Genomic DNA, 23,405 nt, shown 5'->3' on the forward strand with positions numbered 1-23,405 from the left:
CTGATGATTGGGTGAGTTTTGACTGTAAAAATAATAAATAATTAGGGGGATAATTAGGGGGGGGGAAAACAACCCACGTGAGCAAAAATCTAAGGGGTCAGATTGTATTTCTTCTCCGTAAACTGTACTGTTCTGTAGGCTAATACTTCAAGTGTGAATCTATACGCCTACTGCCTGAATCTGTTTTATGGTTTTCACTTTCTTTGGTTCATTTGTTGAACCTATGTTTGTAAAATAGTCTGTGTGAGCTTATACTAAACTAAAACGGTAAACTTAGATTTTATTTCTGCTTTTTTAAACTGTAGTGTGTGCTCATGTGTTTCAATGCATTTGATATTGAGGTAAAAAAATCAAACTAGTTTTATAGTGATCAAATATACAGCAATGTTCAGAACAATTACTTATTTATTGTTTAAATAAAGGTGAATGTATTCTTGAATTAATATCACGTTATAAGCATAATATGTTACATAGTTTATCTGTTAATTGTGGCTGTCTTTTCACACTTATATGGCTTATGTCTTATCTTTCTTACAGTGCAGACGCTTTTCTGCTTGCTCTTGCCTCTGCTTACTTTTATTTTATTATCTTTTCTTTTTAATGACTGATTTTAAATGCCATTTTTTAAATGTCTTCCATTTTTGTAAAGCACTTTGAATTACCTTGTGTTGAAAGGTGCTATATAAATAAACTTGCCTTGCCTTGCCTTGCCTTGCCTTGACGTCCTCTACAGTGGACATACTGTAACATTTAAAATAAAATGTAAAAAGTCTAAATTGCAGGATGTTTTTTTTAACCCTAAATAGGTAGGAAATACAAATAAAAACAATTGGAAGACACTAGTACTTCACATAATAAAATACACAACGGCTGTAGCCTGAGATATGCTGTCGGTGCGTGTGTGTGCATGTGACAGGTCTCAGTTGGTTGGTTTCCCCTGCTTACTGTTAGTAAATAAAACGTTTGGCCCGTAATTACGTTTTCCCCTTTGTAGCGACCAGAGAGAGGTGAGGGAAATATATCCAGTCTCTGATAGTATTACGTTATTATGAGTGCTCTGATACTCGTTTGATTCTGAAATCATATATATATATCCAAATCTGCAGCCTGTTGTTGTCTCACTATACCACATTGTGAATGAATTGAAAGTAAATATATACATTTTGGTGAACATAGTTATGCCAATCAGACTGACTGCTGCTGTGCCTCCTTTCATCTTTAATGGACGTCGCTTTAAAATGACCGCTCACAGGACAGGATTTCTAATTCTCTAAACGCCTGTTATTTCCACTCCTCTCTCCTCGATTTCCCTCCTCGACTCCACCGATCGCATCCCCTTTGGGCGAGACTAAGACGCGAGGCGAGGAGTCGAGGAGGGGAAAATGAGAAATGAGAAAGGGATATTGACTGTATGGTGTAGTCTAAAATTACTCGGACTGTATTTTGAAAAGTGTGGTTTGCATCAAAGAGGAGGTAGAAAGAATGAAGTCCCACTCTGTCAGAATAAAAGTGCATCAAACATCAGCGAAATCAAAGTGAACTCGACAAATAGAAGTCACAGATCTACATACAGCTCTGGAGACCACTGCAGCATTTTCAGTGTCTCTGGTTTTACTATGTACTGTATAGGTATGTGTTTGAGTAAAATGATTTTAAAGACAAGCAGAAGTTAAATAGCTTTTTTATTAATTGCTAATAGAGAAAAAGAAAGAGGAACCTTCACTAACGTTAAACACACAGTAGCTGCATTCAATATCCATTAACCTGTTAAACCCTGAGCCTGTTTTTCAGGCCTCAGGCTCGAAAATGACATGCCCAGAACAAATGACTATATCTTAACTTCTAAAAGGGGTAAATTAATAATCTTTTTTCTCAAAGCAATTATACACTTGTGAGTTGGCTGTAGAAGTGTCAGAATCAATATAGATGTTTTTATTTTAAAGTAAATTCAGATTGAACATAGTAAAAAAAAGTAAATTATAGTTTCCATCTAAAAATAAAACATTACTTATAGCTGAGTTTCTTCCCGCCGGCGGGGGCAATCGGGCTTAAATGGTTAAGAAGGTCTTAGACAACAAAATACACAGAAAGAAAAAAGAAAACATTCACCCTATTTTTTTATCAATTTGCCTGTAATCGATAAATAGGGGCCAGAGCAACACCTTACTAAATGAAGTTAACTTGTTAACCTAGGTTCAGGAGCATGGCCACGCCTCAACCCCGTCTCTAATCACGGCCATCTCTAATTATTCCCGGCCAAACATCCGGCCATAGCTTGTCTCAATCCTCTCAACCCACCCTCCCCCTACCATCTACCCATACGGTTCCCCTTCTACCTCATACTGAGCGATACACCTCTACATCCATTCATCCCTCAATTCTTACATCCCATCATCCAGACATCCCTACATCCCTTCCTTCACTCATCCCAACATCCATTCATCCCAACATCCCGTCATCCCAACATCCCTTCATCCCTTCATCCCTACATCCCTTCATCCCTCCGTTCCCTCATGCCTTCATCCCTACATCCCAACATCCTCTGCCTGTCACCATTCATATTTAACTTTCATATTTTAAAATGTCTAATTCTAGGAATTATCTGGGGGCCCGTAATCAGCCCGAGCAGATCATGCCGGAGACGGAATCCCCACTCTGAGTCTCCCACAGCACGTCCTCCCAGACCAGAATATCTCATCACCCCCTCCATATCAATTCATTTGTTACTTCGTGCAATAAACCTACAAACATCACACTTTTTTGGCATGGTCCCTGCTAATGAATTATCCATTACACCTCATCTATCTGCCCCAGCTTTTATACAGTATGTATTATATTAAAAGTATAATTGACCTCCTAGCATGTAAAATAGGTGATGAGAAATACATGGATAAAATCGCAGATCTGCTTAAATAGAAACACTGTTCTCTATCTCCGCAGGGTCCAGGTATGTGTAGGGTAGTTCAAGATGTGAGTTTCTTGTTGTTATTGCTTCACTGAGGCACGACAATGCTGCTTGGAATTCCTTTATCATCTGCTTAGGCTCAGGCTCATCAAATCGTTGCTCTGGGTATGTTCCCAAGGGAATCTGCCAGAAGGATAAAATCAGGAAACAAAGTTTGTGGTAAAAGAAAACATCAGGATAGGACATCCTTCTGTAAGTATTTATGACGCCAAACTTACATAGTTTGAGTATCTGTCTGAAAGCAACCACAACATTCCTGCCAAGACGACTGTATCGCCAACATTCGGGAGGGTCTCCAGGACCGTCTTCATGCTTGACTGTCCCTTGGTGGTTGGAGGAGGTTTGCGCAGACGGAGCGTGCTGTTGGGGGCCCAGGAGTTGTAGTCATACTAAATTATGAAAAAAAACATTATAGAAAAAAAGGCAACCTTTACTCCATTGTAATGCTCAGCTAATGTCCTGCAAACTAAATGGTTATTGTAAAGGAAACGAAAGCAGTTGGCTGGTCTGACAAACGTATACTTGATCAATACATATTCTAATGCCCCAACTCTTTACCTGCCCACTGTTTACGGCAGCATGTTGAACCGTCGTTGTGAAGACCACCATGGTTGTGAACTTGACCACTTCCTCGACAGTATGAAAGGCTGCTGGAAACCCTGTTGGCAGCACAATATGTTCATAACCACATAATGGGTTTATATTGTCAATCACTATGTGCATTCAAATATACTATTATAATATGTCTTATATTTACAAATGACTTCAGAATATGGGAAAAATACCTGATGCTTTGTTTCCTAAGAAGCCATGTGTGAAGACCTCACTGATCCAGTCCTGCAGCTCAGTGTCTCTATGCACCTCACAGTCTGAGGGATAATAGTGCTCCACTACTGCCTTCACAAAGCTGGTAAACACAAAACAGTTGTATTTTTTATAATATGAGTGCCTGAGAAAGTCTCTAATGGTTTTTGTACAATGAATCACTGTGGACAGTCACAATATCTATGAATAGGTAAAACCTTTGGATGATGTTCCACAGCTTCAGGCCATCATCTCTGTAGTAAAAGTTGGGGATAGACTCCAGTCCTCGTGCAGCGATGTTCTCCGGCAGACAGAGAGAGCTGTAGGTCATTTCAGAGAGATCCCTTCTCATGAGCTCCATTAGTCCATCAATTCCAAGTGAACTCTAACAAATCAAAAATACACATATACCATCAGACAAGTTTCTTGACATCAAATTAGAAACCATCCAAAACGGCCTAATCTAAGCTGCAAGGTGTGGTATGAATTTGATTTGATTTATAATTGTAATAAATATATCCATTTTAAAAATCCTTACATTATTTAAAGCCCCATCAGGTCCTAATACACTTAGGCGGGCTCTAATGTTTATGTGAAGAGTGTGCCGGAAGTGAGGAAACAGCAGCTGAACAGACAGAGGAAAATAATATAAAAGTCCAAGTAAGATGCTTGATTCAGCAGACAACAGGCATAACATCATCAGTGTAACTGAAGGAACCTATAAGCAAACACAACTGAAATCAATTACAATGTTTGTATTAAAAGTTTGACTTCTTCAATACATACAAAAATAATGGTTCATGAAACCATATCCACAAACGATCTATGAAAAGTAAGTAACCAAAAAAACAGTGAATGACAAATAACAAAACGATCTTCAAGTACAATCAAAGATACAAAAACAGTGAGACACACATTTAATACACACATGAAAGTTGTGTTTCATGCTTCAAAAGATGTGTTTTAGATGTCTTGAACATCTTCACGGATACCTCTCACCCCAGCCACAACCTGTTTGCACTTCTGGCCTCTGGCAAGCGTTTCAAAAGGGCCTTTCTGAGAGTACAGTAGTTTCCTTTGGAATTCACACGTTGTGTTACGTTAATCTCAGCATAGTCACATACTTTGCATTCAACCTCGAAAAGTAATGGACTTTAATCAAGGAAACTTGTTTGCAAGCATTCCTCGTTTTATTTTGAAAATGTCCTGTCTCAGCTTCACTATCGACCATCTCTAGTATAGACATAATATACCTGGAAATCAATCAATACAAATTATAAGCATTATTTCAGAACAAGGGAATACAAAAAACCTGCACTACCTCTGTTGTGTGGAGTACTTATACCTTGTACATTGGGTGAATCACAGGGAAGCTGCGGAGAGCTGCAAGAGCAAAAACCTCTGCCAGAAAGTGAGTTCTCATGAAGTGATGGACTGATTCGTGATCCATGCAATCTGCATTTTTAATGAACATCTTGGCTAGCAGCCAGTCAGTTTCTGGATCACTGGGTAGGAAGATGGGGTTCTTCTCAGATGGTTTTTGATTCAACTGGAAATTGATAAGAAATTGATTATTAACTCTCCCTTTACGATACCGCAAAGACTGTTTTCCATAGACTGAAGATTGGTAAAGACCCATAAGATTACATGCTGGCTTTTACATGGATTTTACAGTACCTGTATTGCAATTGGCATCAGTTTGTTTTCTGGGTTCACGTTGAGCAAACAGAGACCAGCAGTCACGTGCAGAGGTTCACCATTATAGGCTGCAGGGGGAATTCCATCCATCTTCTTCTGGTCATAAAGGAACATGTTGCCTTTCTGGAAAGACACAAGAAAGAAGTGTTTAAGTCATCGAGAGGTATCGCATTATCGCATTGTAATAAGCCAAGGAAGTATGACAGAGGGATGGTAAATGGACAAATCGTGATTCCGAAACATAGATTATTATCCATTTAAACCCAGATACGTTCTCACAACTTTGGCTAACATTACCTACTAGGGATGTTAAGATTCATCGATTCGCATCGGTGCACCGGCATAAACGTTCAAGATGCGAGTGCACCGGTTGAAAGAGTGCACATCGGCTACAGTTTGGGTTGAACTCGCGATGCATCGATTGTAGCGTCTTTGCATCGTTAAAAAAACGATTCATTCATATAATATCCTCTCATCCTGTCAGCACTCAGCAGAGACGATCTTTGATCTTTGCTTCACACTACGGAGGCCGAGAGTCTCAGTTATCAACACACATGGAAGTCGAGGACAAAGAGAAACACAGCACACCAAAAAATACCTACAAATCAAACGTTTGGCAACACTTCGGATTTTTCAAGAAAGACGGTCAACTTGAAAAATCGCTCGCAAATTGTAAACGATGCCGTGCCGCTTTAAAGTACACAAGTAGTACGAGGAACTTAGAGACGCACATAAAGAGGCGACATGGGGTCTGCGGCTGAAAAGAGAAACCTGAAAGTTAGACATATGAGTTAAATCACTCAGTGAGGTGTTATGTCAGATAGAGTGGTGTTTAGTCAGCCTGTGACTGCCAATACTAGTTTAAATGTCTTCCTTACAATTGTAAGCAGTTATGAAATACCTGTTTGTGAAAGGTTATATGTATTTTTTATTGTTCATATAGAAACCACACCACTGCTTTCTGCTCACTGGTGAGTTAGCCTATGAATGAGTGTTAAGCACATCAGGCTGCCAGTTGTATGGGCATTGCACTATGGTAGTTGTTATTTGCACATTGTTAATCATGGGCAATGCATCCTTAAATTGTTTAACTGTGAGTTGTTATACAATTGTACTGTTCTCTGGAGAGTTTTTTAAGGTAAAAAAGGTAAAAAAGAAACAGCATGATGGGATGCGCAGTACTAGTAGAGAGAACCAAATATGTAAAGCACTTTTTTGTTAATTTATGATTTGCTGCATATAAGCAATAAAACAAAAATCCTCTCGTACCATATTGAAGTATCATTATTTTGCATCATGTTGAATCGTATCGCCCCGAATCGCAAAATGTTGAATCAAATCGTATCCAACTGTATCGCAACAGGGGTGAATCGCATCGTATCGCATCGCCTGGTGTTTCAAATGTATCGTTAATGTATCGTATTGTTGGCAACGTATCGAGATGCGCATCGCATCGGCCTCAGTGATGGAGATGCACATCCCTATTACCTACAGGTTCTAATAATGTTTTAAAGAAACGTTTTAATCTGATGTTCAAAGAACCTTTTTAGGATGTTTATTATTTCAAATAATGTTCCTATAAGGTTTAGTTTAGTTTAGTTTAGTTTATTTATTTTTTTCGAGCGTGTAAAACCAAAGAAAATACAAATGAAACAAAAGGTGATACAGACATGATACAGTACTATACAAATGAATGCAATAACAAAACGAAACATTTAAATAATAATTGAATAATCTGCAGTATCATTGTCTGATATCAATAAACAATAAACAACAAAGCTTTAGCTAATTACACGTCCGAAAAGGGGTCGGAAGAAGTTTACACTTATTTAATCCGACCCCTTCTCCCTTTTTTATTTTTATTTTTATTTTTATTTTTATTTTTTTACATTAACATACAATATAAACGTATACTTATAATCTTGAATAATTGATATAATATATAATATAATAATATATAATATATACAGGCAAGTTAGGACAATGGTCTCTATATATTTATATTTATATATATATATATACACATACACAAATTCATACAAACACAAATAAAATACAAAACAAGAATACAAACAGTTATGGTTTAGCAGTTTCATCCCTGTACCTTGTGAGAATTGTGTCTTTATACCTCTTTTTGAATAGTTTTATGTTTGGACATCCCTTTAGCTCTTCACTCAAATTGTTCCAGATCTTCACCCCACAAACAGAAACACAAAAACTTCTCTTTGTTGTGCGCACCCTAACATTAGTGAATATAAATGAACCCCGTAAATAATGATTCCCTTGTCTTTCATTGAACAATATCTGAATATTCCCAGGTAATTGAACGTTTTTTGCCTTAAACATGATTTGTGCGATTTGGAATTCAACAAGATCTGACAGTTTTAATAATTTTAGCTCTAAAAATAATGGGTTTGTATGATCCCTATAGCCGACATTTTTAATAATTCTTATTGCTCTTTTTTGTAGAATAAATAGGGATTGTGTTGTAGTTTTATAATTACTGCCCCAAACCTCTGCACAGTAACTTAAATAAGGTAAAACCAATGAACAGTAAAGAATGTAGAGGGGAATTTTGATCAAGAATCTGTTTTGCCTTGTTTAATATTGCAATACTTCTTGAGACTTTGGAATGAATATGTTTTATGTGTGGTTTCCAGCTCAGTTTCTCATCAATTGTGATTCCAAGGAATTTATGTTCTTTAACTCTCTCAATGAAAATCCCATCTATCTTAATGGATGCTTGTGTATTGTTATTTCCAAATATGATTAATGTTGTTTTATTCAAGTTTAATGATAACTTATTACTGTTTAGCCATGACTTTAGTTTGCATATTTCAGCTGTGATCTCTTCCAATAGTAGCTGTACATTGTCCCCAGAACAAAATATATTAGTGTCGTCAGCAAACAAAACAAACTTGAGTACTGTCGATACATTGCATATTTCATTAATATACATAATAAATAGTTTTGGCCCCAATACTGACCCCTGGGGGACACCGCATGTAATGTCCAAATATGAAGAACAACACTCTCCCAGCTTCACAAACTGTTGCCTGTTGGTTAAATAACTCCTTACCCATTCCAAAACTACACCCCTGATTCCATAACGTTCAAGTTTTTTTATTAATATGTCATGATTAATCGTGTCAAATGCCTTTTTTAGGTCAATGAATATTCCAATTGCATGTTTCTTTTGGTCAATTGAGCTAGTAATTTCTTCAAGTGAGTCTACTAAAGCCATCGATGTTGATCTATTGGCTCTGAATCCATATTGACTTTCGGTGAGAAGTTTGTGTTTTTCTATGAAATTGTCCAGTCTGTTATTGAAAAGCTTTTCAAGAATTTTTGAGAATTGTGGTAGAAGTGAGACAGGTCTGTAGTTTGTGAAGTGATGTTTGTTCCCAGCTTTGAACAAAGGTATGACTTTTGCTATTTTCATTTTGTTAGGAAATGCACCAGTTTGGAATGATAAGTTACATATGTGTGTTAATGGTTTTGAAATAACATCTATAACCTTTTTTAATACAGTCATGTCAATGTCATCACAATCGGTAGATTTTTTGTTTTTACATTTCGTTACAATATCAACTACCTCCCTTTCATGCACTGCTGTGAGGAACATTGAGAAAGGATTCAGTTTTATTAAGTTTTCCAGCTTATTTTCTGATGTTCCTCCATCAGGGATTTTGTCTGCTAATTCAGGTCCAACATTTACAAAGAAATCATTGAAACTGTTGGATACAACATCCATATTTTCCTCTTCCTTATCCTTGTCAATGAAGTAAGTAGGATAACTCCTTTTTCTAGACCCATTTTTTATAATACTATTCAGTATGCTCCATATTTCTTTAATGTTGTTTTTATTTTTGTCCAGTATTTTCTGATAGTATTCACTTTTGCAGGTCCTTATTATAATTGTTAATTTATTTTTATATTTTTTATATCTAATCTCTGTCTCTTTTGTTTTATTTCGCATGAAATCTCTATACAATGAATTTTTCTTTTTACAGGCATTTTGTAAACCCCTTGTGATCCATGGACATTCTGCATATTTCATTTTTCTACTGTATTTGACAATTGGGCAGTATGTATTATATAGTGATAAAAAAATTCTCAGGAATTGATCATATGCACTGTCAATATTGTTTTCTTTGTATAAATCATCCCATCTTTGTGCCAGTAAGGCATTTTTCAAAGCGTTCATTGCTTCCTCTGATCTAACTCGTCTGTATTGAATAGCTTTGTCCGGCATGTTATTACTATAGTTTCTGTCATAAACTGCAAATACTGGTAGGTGGTCACTTATATCATTTATTAAGAGTCCACTTACTGTATTGTTTTCTATGTCATTTGTGAATATATTGTCTATGAGAGTAGCACAGTGCGATGTGATTCTGCTGGGTCTAGTAATTTTTGGATATAAACCCATACTGTACATTGTGTTGATAAATTCTTCTGTCATGCTGTGATTATTTGGATTTAGAAGGTCAATATTGAAGTCACCACAAATGAAAACTGTTTTATGAATCACTTTTGAGAATATTTCCTCCATCCAGTCCTTGAAAATCTCAATACTAGAGCCGGGTGCTCTATATATACAACTGATGATTACATTTTTCATTTTTTTCTTTGCAGATTTCAATCGTGATACATTCCAATACATTATCAATCACTGTTGACATATAATTCATCACTTTATATTTTAAAGTATTGTCCACATACAAGGCTACTCCTCCTCCACCCTTGTTTTGTCTATTTATGTATCTGAGTTCATAACCCTCCAGCTCAAAGTCTATGCCTTTGTCCTCCGTGATCCAAGTTTCAGATATGGCAATGATGCTAAATGTTTGTTGAAACTGATTTAAATATTCCTTGATGAGATTAAAGTTTGCATACATGCTTCTGCTGTTGAAGTGAATAATAGATAGCTTGCCCTCTGATGATATGCTCTGGTTGTACTGTTGATCAGTGTAATAACAGCATTTGTTGATGATAGAAGAGAAGAAATTATTGTCCGGGTCTATTTCATAATCCAGATCTTTTGTTTTATAGTCAGTGTATTCAAATGTTTTTAGCAACAGTTGGTCTTGTTCCTTGATCATCTGAGACATATTAATATTTTCCCCTTTTGAAGATGATTGCCTCCATTCAGTGTGAGTCATGGTTGTGTGTAAGTGCTTGTTACCTTATGTGTGGTCCAGAACATGAAGATTATTGGTATTTATCCAGATCCTCCATGTTTCTGATGACCAGTACTTTGGCCTCCTCAGGTGTTCCGTTTAGCTTTATAAATATTTTGCAGTTTGTTGTCCAGGTGTTCTGAATTTTCTTCTGTTTTTTCATGAAGCGAGCCTTTCTGGCTATGTCGCCGTTGTACTTGGTCAGATGCTCGTTGATGTAGACATCTGAACCTTTCAGCTTCCAGTTTAAAGTTAACTAATATATAACGTTTTAACTGCAACATTCAGAGGATGTTTTGAGGATGTTATTAAGGCCTGAGATGACAGAAAGTTTTTTTATAAAATGTTCCTTTAATGTGATATGTTAACAAAGGTGGAATGTTTTGCCTATAACATTCTAAGAATGTGTTTTGGACGTTGTTGGGGCAACACATTAAAGATATTCTTTATAAAACGGTCCCTCAATGTTACATGATATCAAATTAAGAACATTCTCCAAGAAACATTCTGAAAATGTTTTCAGGATGTTATTCTTTTTTTATAAAACGTTCCTGTGATGGCAAATATTAACACGGTCATGATCAACGTCAGATTTATTTCTAGAGCGCTTTAAAAAATTAATTTGTTGCATTTGTTTGAAAAGGATGTTTTAAAAAAAATCTGATGTCACCATATTTTCCTTTTGAGAAAAACAAACAAGCACGTAATTCATGATAAGCTGTAAGCAGATATTGCATGTTTGCGGTGGCATGTGTGACTTCCCAGCTAGACATTTTTAGTTCTCAAAAAATTCTGAGAATGTTACCATTCATTGTTCTAGGAATGCTCCGGTACCGGGGGGGGCGGTGCGTAACAGGTTAAGAATAGTAGGGCATAATGTTCGAACAATGTTATCAAAAACATCTTAAGAAAATTATTACCAAACATTTTAAGAATGTTTTTAGAGAACGTTATCCTACCTTTCAGAAGAACATTCTGGGAACCAAAAGAAAACTTCCCGCTGAAAACATTCCTAGAACAGTGAATGGTAACATTCTCAGAATGTTTTTAGAACCAAACATTTCTAGCTGGGAAGTTCATCTTCATTCATACCTCCATTTCCTTCTGCAGAGAGCTTCCCTCTTCCAGGAACGGCTTCACCATTTCCTCTGTGACCGGGAAGTTTGTGGGAAGCTCTGAGCAGCGCTTTATAACACCGGGGTTGACTCCATTCAGGAACTGATATCCATAAAAGTCATCTTCCATCCAGTGGTCTGCAACATACTCTGGAAGAATAACAATTGATATATTAAAAATATAACATCATTATATATTGGGTTTAATACGAATAACAATTGGTACATTTAATTAATAATATAATATAATTTATCTAAATAGTTTTTGGATGTTTCAGGTTCAACATAATCATCATTGTCATTGACTGTGAAGCAAGAATGTTGGTCAGGTATTTAAATAATTTTAACTTTTACTGAAATACTTAACTTTGTAGAAAACAAAACATTTTACAGAACAGGAAAAACATCTACTGAATATCTATCTGTTGTTATGAAAACATGACATAGATGGAGTGAGTTACACTGACAACTGGTTAATGCAGTGGTTCCCAACCCTTTTCAGTGAGGCCCCGCTTGTGTAATTGGAAATATTTTCGAGCCCCCCCTAATCCGGTTCCCACCGAGATTGGTAGAATGAATTGTATATAGTTGTACAAACATTACATTTTCTCTGCTAATAATAACAAGACAAAAAGATCCAACTATAATTTTATAAATTATTATGGATTGAACATGAACAAAAGTGCTTGTATTGGCAGATGATCCTGTGCCACTGTGAAATAATGAGGCTTAATTGAAACAATTACAAATACATTTTATCGATCCGGTTCTTTAACAGTATTTTTATAGGTTATTTGTGTAATATTTTAGGGGAAAACTAAACAAATTAGAGAACAGAATTCATATTGATTAATGTTATGTATAGTTTGGATTATGGGCTGCTAGCACACGTAACATTCCTGCAGTGGTGGTACTAAGTAGATTTACTCAAGTACTGTATTGAGGTACTTAAGTATTTCCACTTTTGCTTCTTTGTAATTCTGATCCAGTACAGTCCAGAGGTAAATGATGTACTTTTACTACATGTATACCTTTAGTTATTTTACAGATCTGGATGAATGATGTGAAATATAATCAACTCTTAAATCAGACTTTAGTTACACCTGGAGTAAATTCACAAGCTACCCTGCAGTATACTACTTTTACTTAAGTACTTGATCTGAGTATTTCTCCCACCTTACACTTAATTGGGGCAACAGAACTCCGAGTTAAGGAAGTTGAAAACGGTGCATTTCTCCGTATGAATATGATGCCTTTTGGCCGGCTGATGGACAGATTGCTCGCGTTTCCGAGAAAATACTTATGGCAAACGAGCATGGACCACATCGAGCTCTGTAGATTGTCCCTTTTGAACGCTATGTTCTTCACCGGCGGATCTCTGTGTGCACGGTGTGGCTGTGAGCGAGATGCCCCGCCCCCCACACAGACGAAGAGAGAGAGAGAGAGAGAGAGAGAGAGAGAGAGAGAGAGAGAGAGAGAGAGAGAGAGAGAGAGAGAGAGAGAGAGAGAGAGAGAGAGAGAGAGAGAGAGAGAGAGAGAGACACTTTAACTGCCGGTTGTGTTACAAATGTATACATTTTACGAGCAAACAATGTTTGTTTACAACTTCTTCCCAAGCTTCACGCGCCCCCCCTGCAATAGCGACCCCCAGGTTGGGAACCACTGGGTTAATGGGATAAAAGAAAATACCTGACATTGTTGTCTTTTTATACCAGAATATTTTTTTTAAGTCTTCAATGCTTTCCCATTGTGCAGTAGATCCGTGCAGCCCCTTAACCTTGAGTTCAATCCCACTGAAGTAAAACAAGGAACAATTAGAACACAGGAATAAACAACATACAGAAATGAATGGCAATTTACCCTTTCCCTCAATATATAGAAATCTAAAGAATAGAGCTGTATAATAAGAAATATATACACATTTAATGACATATATTGACCCACATTTTTTTTCTTGAGTAATTGAAGTCAGCTATTCTGGAATCGGAGAAGCGCATTTCAGCTGGGATCTCAGACACGTCATTGAAACTGTTGATATGGGGTAGTCCTTCACCCATACTCTTCCATCTAATAAAACAAACAAAGTTACCCAAAAGCACAAAGACATTTCTCCAGATAAACTTTGGCGACAAACGGCAGCTCTACTGCACATATGGAAACTTACTGGAACAAGCTCTTTTTGAGCATCAGCTCTTTCTTTCGGTGGTCAATCAACAGGGGGTGATCATCCTCAAAAGCTTTCATTGCTGAGACATGAAAAGGGCATTATAGCGGTCAAATTTAAATTTACAAAGCCAACAAGATGTACAAAAACTGACAATAATTATCTATATTAATCAGTTATTTGGGGACATTGATGCAGACCTCTCCCTCCTCTCAGCTCCACCATTTCTCCCCTGCAAATCCATCTGTAACAGGGGTAAAGAATAACATCTCCTTCTGGAGTCGTCACCACCATTTTGGAGAAGTACCACTCATTTTCTGGGAGATATAAATACTGGTCCTTCTCAACCTTAACCAGCAGAAGTTTGCCCAGAGAAAAACTGGTTTTCACGGTGTAGCTCCCTGTCTTGGAATAAGAATAAGAATAATTATTATATTATGATACAGATTATTAGAAGCCTCAGCCAAAACCAAATTATCTTTTTAAAGTGGTCAGCATTGTATTACATGTCATGATAGCCCATTACGTCAACTGGCTGGGTTGATATTTACAGTATAGAATACCAGAGCCCAGTCTGTTAATATTAAGGTTTTTTCTTTTACAATAGTGGCTTATTTCAAATGAGTCCTCTCACTCTCACCACTAAAGTTAAATGTATAATTTGACTGTAATGTAAATATATCATCGTTGCACATTGAGAGTAAGAGTTATAGCAGTTACGGGCCGTCTCCACGGCAGCGTTAAAAAATCTTGAAACGCTTCTGCCCATTCACTTTGAATGGGGTGACGTCACTTTTTTTCGCTTTCGCCGAAATGCATTGTGGGCAGGCGAGCGGAGATTCTCAGGATTTTCAAGATCCAAAGTTGAACAATGTTCAACTTTTGAAGCTGAGGAGGAAGCGTCAGCCCATCAAATCCCGTGTACGCAAATCTGACAGTTCAAGCTCTAGCCAATCAAACGGCGTGTATGCTGGGAGAGCCAGACCGCAGGTCATTTCCTCATATTCCAAAAAATGGAGGAGAAATTAGCGGTAGCGAATCAATCACCCGGTGCTTTATGACCAGACCTACCGGGATATAAACCGGAGGAGCCAGGCATGGAGGGAGGTGGCAGAGACAGTGGTAGGTTTTCGCCTGATTTTTTTAACGCTGCTGTGGAGACGGTCCGTTACGGGCCGTCTCCACAGCAGCGTTAAAAAAATCTTGGAGGTGGGCGTATCTGAAGCTTGAGGATTTTTTGCGAGCAACCAATCACATGAATCTCCCGCCCGCGACATACGAAGCAAAAAAGCCCGAAGTAAACTGGATATAAACTCCCAAAACAGGCGAAAACCTACCACTGTCTCTGCCACCTCCCTCCATGCCTGGCTCCTCCGGTTTATATCCCGGTAGGTCTGGTCATAAAGCACCGGGTGATTGATTCGCTACCGCTAATTTCTCCTCCATTTTTTGGAATATGAGGAAATGACCTGCGGTATTTCTCTCCCACCATACACGCCGTTTGATTGGCTAGAGCTTGAACTGTCAGATTTGCGTACACGGGATTTGATTGGCTGACGCTTCCACCTCAGCCTCAAAAGTTGAACATTGTTCAACTTTGAATCCTCAAAATCCTGAAAATCTCCGCTCGCCTGCCCACAATGCATTTCGGCGAAAAGTGAGGGAAAGTGACGTCACCCCATTCAAAGTGAATGGGCAGAAGCGTTTCAAGATTGTTTAACGCTGCTGTGGAGACGGCCCGTTAACGTCACATAGATCACACGTTAAAGGATTTGGCGACTCATTACAAAAATGTGGCTTACTGTATTACAGATCAATATGGGTTTACAGTATTTTACAGGTATTGAACTAGTGTGGTATACATTTGCGCTAAGTCTTGCACTAAATTATGACTTTAAATCTAAAGTACTTACTTGTTGATGCAATCTGTTATTTACAGACAAGTGCAGATGTTTAACCAACCCGGTATCACGGCAAGACGTGAACATGTGACGATCTACCATGCTGGGAGACGTGAATATGTCACGGTTTCGTCCCTTCAAACGTGATAGTTACACGGTATTGTTAACATGGCCCAACCAGTGGAGAAATACCCGGAAGTGCCAAGCAAATGCTCTACCAAGACTATTGGTCGGTTTTTATTGTCAAAATTAGATGTTTTAAATTTATTTTTGAATCGTCACACTCGATTTTGCCGATTGTCTTGTGGCCCTAGCTGGTCGACACCTCTTTTAGCAGAAACAAAGGCTACATTAATGTATTCAATCGATGTTAATCCATGTGTGTGGATCATAGACTGTATATATAAAGGTGTGGATGTGGAATTAACGGACGTGACGTTGTGCCAGGCAACAGCTTCGGTTCATGTTAATTTACAAACTCTTCAACTAGAACCGTAGTTATATTTAAAAACATTTTAGAAGGCCTCACGAAATACTTTAATGTACATTTAAGCAATAGCTCACGACAGGCCGGGTTGTCGACCCTCCGCTTCGCGTCGGGCCGAACCACACCCCTTAACTGTGATATAATGGCCATATATCACGGCCTGAAGTGAGCTATTGCTTTTATAAAACGGTTAAGTGTGGCAATATGAAAGAAAAATACACACTCTAATTTAAATAGTTGTTATTAGTAAATAATGATGTTCAAAATAAAATAGTCCCTCCGGTGCCTTCTGCACGAAACATAGTGCGAGGTGGTTGCTATGCAACAACACTAACAACAGCTAGCGAACATATTAGACGGAGAGCGTTGATCCATTATTTGGCTATTTATTTACATTAATGTGTATGTTGCCGTTTATTGTGCACCCACTGAAAAACTGTCCAGCATCAGTAGCATGGCTTACGTGGTTACTTGTATAGGCTGAGGTTGTTCTAGGCTGTTGCTTGGCGTGGCGAGAATATTGCTCCACTTTCTCCGGTCCCCGAGATTCGGCTTCCAGTAGCTCTGGAGAGAGCTTTCGCACCTGTGGCCACTAACGGTCATAATTTCTCTGCTTTGTTTCAAGACCCACATCAGAAAGCTTTTGAATGGTGATACTTTTCCAGTTGGTCTACTACCTGCTCTTCACGTAGCTCTACATGTCGTCGTTTAGGTGCTTTTTGTTCTGGAGATAGGCACTCCTCAATCCACTCCTCCATAGTAAGACCCCCCCGGAGGTCGAAGTTAATCTTAAATGTTTTTGCGGACCTTTTTGATTACAGATTTGAAAACATTGTTGCTTGCTTTAAAAGTAGCACAATTCATTATGTCAAACCTTGGAAAGTATCTAAATATCCCTGCCCTAATGCCAAAGGAACTGCACACTGAATAAGTTTTTGCCGTTTGATGTCTATGTCTGGACCGCTGCGTAAAAAGGAGGGTTTCTGCCCCGTTACTTCTCCGCTGCTTTCTTGTTCCAGTTTGAAAAGCAAACTGCAAGCAGTTTGCTTTTCAGCCCAACTGTATATTGTTTTTCTCAGACGCGGAGGGATACTGACTTGTTGTGAAAAGTAACTTACAATTCTACCTGTGGTATACGCTCAGTATATCACGGCTAAGAACCAATCAGATTGCTTGATTTGACGTGTCCGTTTTATAATTAAGCAATAGCTCACGACAGGCCGTGGTATATGCTCATTATATCACAGCTAAGGGGCGTGGTTCGGCCCGACGCGAAGCGGAGGGTCGACAACCCCCTTAGCTGTGATATAATGAGCATATATCACGGCCTGAAGTGAGCTATTGCTTTTATAAAACGGTTACCAAGTGTGGCAATATGAAAGAAAAATACACACTCTAATTTAAATAGTTTTTATTAGTAAATAATGATGTTCAAAATAAAATAGTCCCTCTGTTGCCTTCTGCACGAAACATAGTGCGAGGTGGTTGCTATGCAACAACACTAACAACAGCTAGCGAACATATTAGACAGAGAGCGTTGATCCATTATTTGGCTATTTATTTACATTAATGTGTATGTTGCCGTTTATTGTGCACTCACTGAAAAACTGTCCAGCATCAGTAGCATGGCTTACGTGGTCACTTGTATAGGTTGAGGTTGTTCTAGGCTGTTGCTTGGCGTGGCGAGAATATTGCTCCACTTTCTCCGGTCCCCGAGATTCGGCTTCCAGTAGCTCTGGAGAGAGCTTTCGCACCTGTGGCCACTAACGGTCATCATTTCTCTGCTTTGTTTCAAGACCGGCATCAGAAAGCTTTTGAATGGTGATACTTTTCCAGTTGGTCTACCTGCTCTTCACGTAGCTCTGCATGTCTTCGTTTAGGTGCTTTTTGTTCTAGAGATAGGCACTCCTCAATCCACTCCTCCGTAAGACCCCCCCCCCCCCCCCCCCCGGAGGTCGAAGTTAATCTTAAATGTTTTTGCGGACCTTTTTGATTACAGATTTGAAAACATCGTTGCTTGCTTTAAAAGTAGCACAACTCATTATGTCAAACCTTGGAAAGTATCTAAATATCCCTGCCCTAATGCCAAAGGAACTGCACACTGAATATGTTTTTGCCGTTTGATGTCTATGTCTGGACCGTTGCGTAAAAAGGAGGGTTTCTGCCCCGTTACTTCTCCGCTGCTTTCTTGTTCCAGTTTGAAAAGCAAACTGCAGGCAGTTTGCTTTTCAGTCCAACTGTATACTGTTTATCTCAGACGCGGAGGGATACTGAGTTGTTGTGAAAAGTAACTTACAATTCTACCCGTGGTATACGCTCAGTATACCACGGGTAAGAACCAATCAGATTGCTTGATTTTACTTGTCCGTTTTATAATTAAATTTAAATGTGAAGGAATGTGTGTATAACAAAATACAAACGTCATAAAAAATACCGGAAACAGACGTAGGCAAGGTCCTCAGCTCGGTGATTCGATGGTTTAGCCGCAATGCACGTTGGGAAATGGTGTTTATGCGATGTGAAATCCGAAAACATTTAAAAAAAATAAAATAATACTTTATTCCGAGTGTAAGTAAGTAAGTAAAACTTTATTTATATAGCACCCTTCTCAACACGAATGTACAAAGTGCTTTACAGTACAGTACACAATTCACAGTACAACTAAAATGTAGAATAAAAGGCATAAAAAGGCATAAAACAACAGCAGGTAATACATAGGATAAAACATACGATAAAACACCAATAAAAGACAGCTACTAATTCACCTCCTCCGATGCCCCAAAGGCCTGACGGAAGAGGTGGGTCTTTAACTGCCCCTTAAAAATCTCTACTGAGGCAGAGGCTCTTAGTGTCTGGGGGAGTTTGTTCCAAAGCCTTGGGGTCACCACCTCAAAGGCACGGTCCCCCTTAGTTTTTAGCCTGGTTCGGGGCACCCTTAGGAGGCCTTGCTCAGAGTGTGCTTGCTTTTCTCTTTGAAAGTCATCACATAACGGCATTGTAATACACGGTTCGGCTTCATTAAATATGACATATCTGCCGTAGTTCTGTATTTATAGAGCCCTGATGAGAAGACTTCTGGACAAACAGGAAGCACTGCCGCCAAAACTGAAAACGTGACGTCGATCATAAATATATCAGCAATTAAATAACATCTTACATTTCTTTTCACACAATACGTTTCCTTGCAGTATCAATACTAATTCGGCTGACTTTTATATTTGATCCAATTGGTAGATAGGCTGTATTTACACCATAACGGTGCACAGCTGATAGAAAGGCACATCTAGTGGTTAAAGCACGTTATTGAATTTTATTATTTTATTATTTTTCACAAAAATGAAACCATCAATAGCAAAAACAGAATTAACTGTCATTAGTAAACCACTCAAATAAAAAGATCATAAGTGGTTTTGTTTTACATATATTTTAAGGATAATAATAGCAATGTAACACTGTCTATGACACTTGTGGCGCATTTCCACTACACGGCCTCGCTCGGCCTCGCTCGGTATGGCTAGGCCTCATTAGGACTGGCTCACTTTATGGCGCATTTCCATTACAGTTTAGGAACTGGGGTAGTATCTATAGTAACGCAGTGTAGGCGGAGCCGTGACGTCATCTTCAATGAGAACCCCAGAAAAACAACACAGCCGTTAGCTGTTAGCACTCAGAGCTCACAGCTCCTCATATATGTTCAGAAACTAGACAAAAGTTAAACAAGTACAAACCACAGACTGCCTGTGTCATGGCGAATACAGTCGCTGCTTTATTTATGTCTGTATAGGCCGTTGATGTGAGCGTGGACGGTCGGAGCATATACTGCGTTAGCTTAGCCAATCTCCATTTAGAAAACACGCATTTTAAAAGGTTTTTCCCCTGCCGTCTGTCTGCAGACTTGTCAAAGCATTAATTCATGGTTTTTACTAACCGGTATCAGTATGTTGTTACTTCGGCATCATTTTGAAACGTGTATTACAATTAAATCACGGTCAAATATGTCCATCTTGTTGTAGTTGTAGCCCCCTTACCAGCGATTCTCTCTCTAGTTTAGCATACTCAGCCCGACTCAGCCTCGTTGTCTCTGGCCCTAGACCCACGATTTTATGAGGCCAGAAAAACTGTGAATTAGGACCCGCCGGCCGGTACTAGGCCAAGTGGAAACGCAACCAAAGACGGGCCGCTGACGTCACAGCCCTCTTAAACCGTGCTCCGCGCTGTAGTGGAAACGCGCCATTACTGTATAACACTGATTTGAAAAACATACAGAAAAAACTAATTCACTGCCCTTAATAAAGTATTTAAATATACATTTCAGGTGTGCTGTTTTGTTTAGATCATTAACATCTGGAGCTCTTTTAATGTCCTTTTTGATTATTGTTACACCAGGTCTTGTCAAAACCTTTATTCCATATTCAATATCCATTACTAAACAAAACAGCAATTCTACTCCACTACAATTCAGAGGTTAACCTGGTATTTTTACTCCACTACATTTATTTTAGTTACTTTGCAGATTCTGATTAATGATGTGAAATATAAACAACCCTTAAATCAGGCTTTAGTTACACCTGAGTAAAATTCAGGGAAAGGTGATTGTCAAGTGCCAACAATCAGGAGAGATATTTGATAGTTGCTGCTTGAGAAGACTAAACATTTATCTGCAGATCCCTATAAAGTATATTCATTACTCGTTATTCTCTACTAATAGTTAATTAAAGACTGTATATAATGGCTATTTTGCATATCCCTTTCAAGATTTCAAGATTTTCTAAGGTTCATTGACATATCATATACACAACTAATTCAATAACGTGCTTTAACCACTAGGCGGTGCACACAAGGTACACACAGCCATAATAACTTTGTATTATTAGTGTAGGACACTTGTGTATGTATAACATCTGAAGATGTGTAGTTTTATTCATGTTTTCACATAATTGTACAGGATATTGCTATATTATTTCACATGTTTTACTTCTAATATCTGATTTGTAAAACATCACAGACAGAAAGGTATATCCGTCATTTAACAGTAAGCTATTGAAATTGTGATTCCATAGATGTGTCTCCCATCACCCAAATCCCCTGACTATTCTCTCAACTCAGTATTTACATTCTTATATTCAAAGAAAATCAGTAATATCTTAAAGTAAGTCCTTTTCTATCAGCTGTGCACCGCTATCTACCAATTGGATCAAATATAAAAGTCAGCCGAATTAGTATTGATACTGCAAGGAGACGTATTGTGTGAAAAGAAATGTAAGATGTTGTTTAATTGCTGATATATTTATGATCCACGTCACGTTTTCAGTTTTGGTGGCAGTGCTTCCTGTTTGTCAGACTTGTTATACAGTCTATGATCCACACACATGGATTAACATCGATTTAATACATTAATGTAGCCTTTGTTTCTGCTAAAAGAGGTGTCGACCAGCTAGGGCAACAAGAAAATCGGCGAAATCGAGTGTGACGATTCACAAATAAATTAAAAACATCTAATTTTGACAATAAAAACCGACCAATAGGCGCGGTAGACCATTTGCTTGGCACTTCCGGGTATTTCTCCACTGGTTGGGCCATGTTAACAATACCGTGTAACCGTCACGTTTGAAGGGACGAAACCGTGACATATTCACGTCTCCCAGCATGGTAGATCGTCACATGTTCACGTCTTGCTGTGATACCGGGTTGTGTTTAACTGGGTTTTACTTACTGCCCCTGTTTGAAAGTCGAAGCCATAATTGTCCATCAAAGTTCGCTCACTCTGCCCCTCAGTTCCAAATAAGGTGACATAAATGTAGTCCGATGTTCCTGCATATGGCAGGTCACCCGTTGTCATCTCTAGCTTGTACTCAGCCATGGTCACCTGTGGATACTGTTTGGAAAAATAAACACATTTGAGTCTCTTCATTTACAGAATGAATACGCAATACGCAGCAAAACAAAACAATGCTGACACTGGCTGTGCATTGTGAACCTTCTTTCATGAAAACATTTTAATTTGAATACAATGCATTTACCCAAAACATGTTTTTTTCTGAAACTCGAAATATTTGTCCACAGGCACCAAAAACCTTATTATTGTGGCAGTAGCCGCAGTGGGGAGGATAGGTGAATGCATGGGCGTAGGAAGCATCCTGAATGTGGGGGGGACATTTTTAACGGGGGGTGTGGGGGAGAAAAAAAAAATAGATTTCCTGTATTCTGGTGCATTTTAACAGGTGGTTTGATACTTTTATGTGGCTATACTAGCATGAGGGAAATGATGGGTACATTTTGTAATTTCATCCAGTAGTAAAGAAAGGAAACATATTTGATTATTAATTCAGAGCTGTCTTTGAATTAATAAAAAGCAGTTTAAATGCCCATTTTTTGTACATTTATATACAACAATAAATATATGTGTGAGTGCATTGAGAGATATTGTTGTGGAGAGTCATTTATATATAAATCGCAAAATACATTTGTGAATCCTTCTGTGAGCATTTATTAATATTGAGACTGATCTGACTCCATACGGATGTTAAGTTCACCTAGGAATGGTATCATTGACTTAAATGTTCAAATAAATGTTGCTCTTCTGTCTATATTGATCATATGATGCCCCTTGACTGAAATGTTTCCTGTTCAATATCCCCACTGATTTCCTTAAAATCCTGGGATGAGAGTCCACATCACAATTTACTCTCAACTGTCATTTCCCTTTCATCACTCACCTCAGCAATGGACCTCTCTCCACTGTCCCTGTATTCTGCCTCTGACTCACTCTCAAGTGCCTAGATGTCAAGAGAGGTGGTGAAGTGATCATTATTTATTGAGCAGTATACTCTTTAACATTGAATCATAACAAGTCATACTGAATGTAAATACAACTGACTCTAAAGTAAGTCCCAGTCTGTGACATTGGACATTTTGAAGACTCAAAGTCCCAAGCAGTAGGTAGAATATTAGCTAGTCTATGTAATGTGCACAGAAAATAAATAGTTAACTGAATACTGGGATGGAAATAGCCTATAAGCACTCAGTAAAACATAAACACACACAAAAAGCTTCTGAATGATAAGAAGTATAATTAAAACATAATGCAC

The 23,405-nt window shown here is 38.2% G+C and overlaps 1 protein-coding gene across 1 annotated transcript; it reads right to left on the reverse strand.

Annotated features, from left to right (window-relative positions):
- Positions 1-1,952: 1,952 nt before the first annotated feature.
- LOC117470056 (hydroperoxide isomerase ALOXE3-like) lies at positions 1,953-23,069 on the reverse strand. The gene is made up of 15 exons (XM_034114580.1): positions 23,034-23,069; positions 22,031-22,192; positions 14,130-14,334; positions 13,930-14,011; positions 13,710-13,832; positions 13,455-13,558; positions 11,743-11,915; positions 5,447-5,590; positions 5,115-5,318; positions 4,308-4,394; positions 3,988-4,154; positions 3,751-3,872; positions 3,524-3,624; positions 3,184-3,354; positions 1,953-3,088 (listed from the first exon to the last, which is right to left on the reverse strand). The coding sequence occupies exons 2-15, from the start codon at positions 22,175-22,177 to the stop codon at positions 2,909-2,911; spliced, it is 2,010 nt and encodes a 669-aa protein (XP_033970471.1). The 5' UTR covers positions 22,178-22,192; positions 23,034-23,069; the 3' UTR covers positions 1,953-2,908.
- Positions 23,070-23,405: the final 336 nt, after the last annotated feature.

This window comes from Trematomus bernacchii, unplaced genomic scaffold (genome assembly GCF_902827165.1).
Source record: "Trematomus bernacchii unplaced genomic scaffold, fTreBer1.1, whole genome shotgun sequence".
In the NCBI taxonomy this organism is placed as follows: Eukaryota; Metazoa; Chordata; class Actinopteri; order Perciformes; family Nototheniidae; genus Trematomus; species Trematomus bernacchii.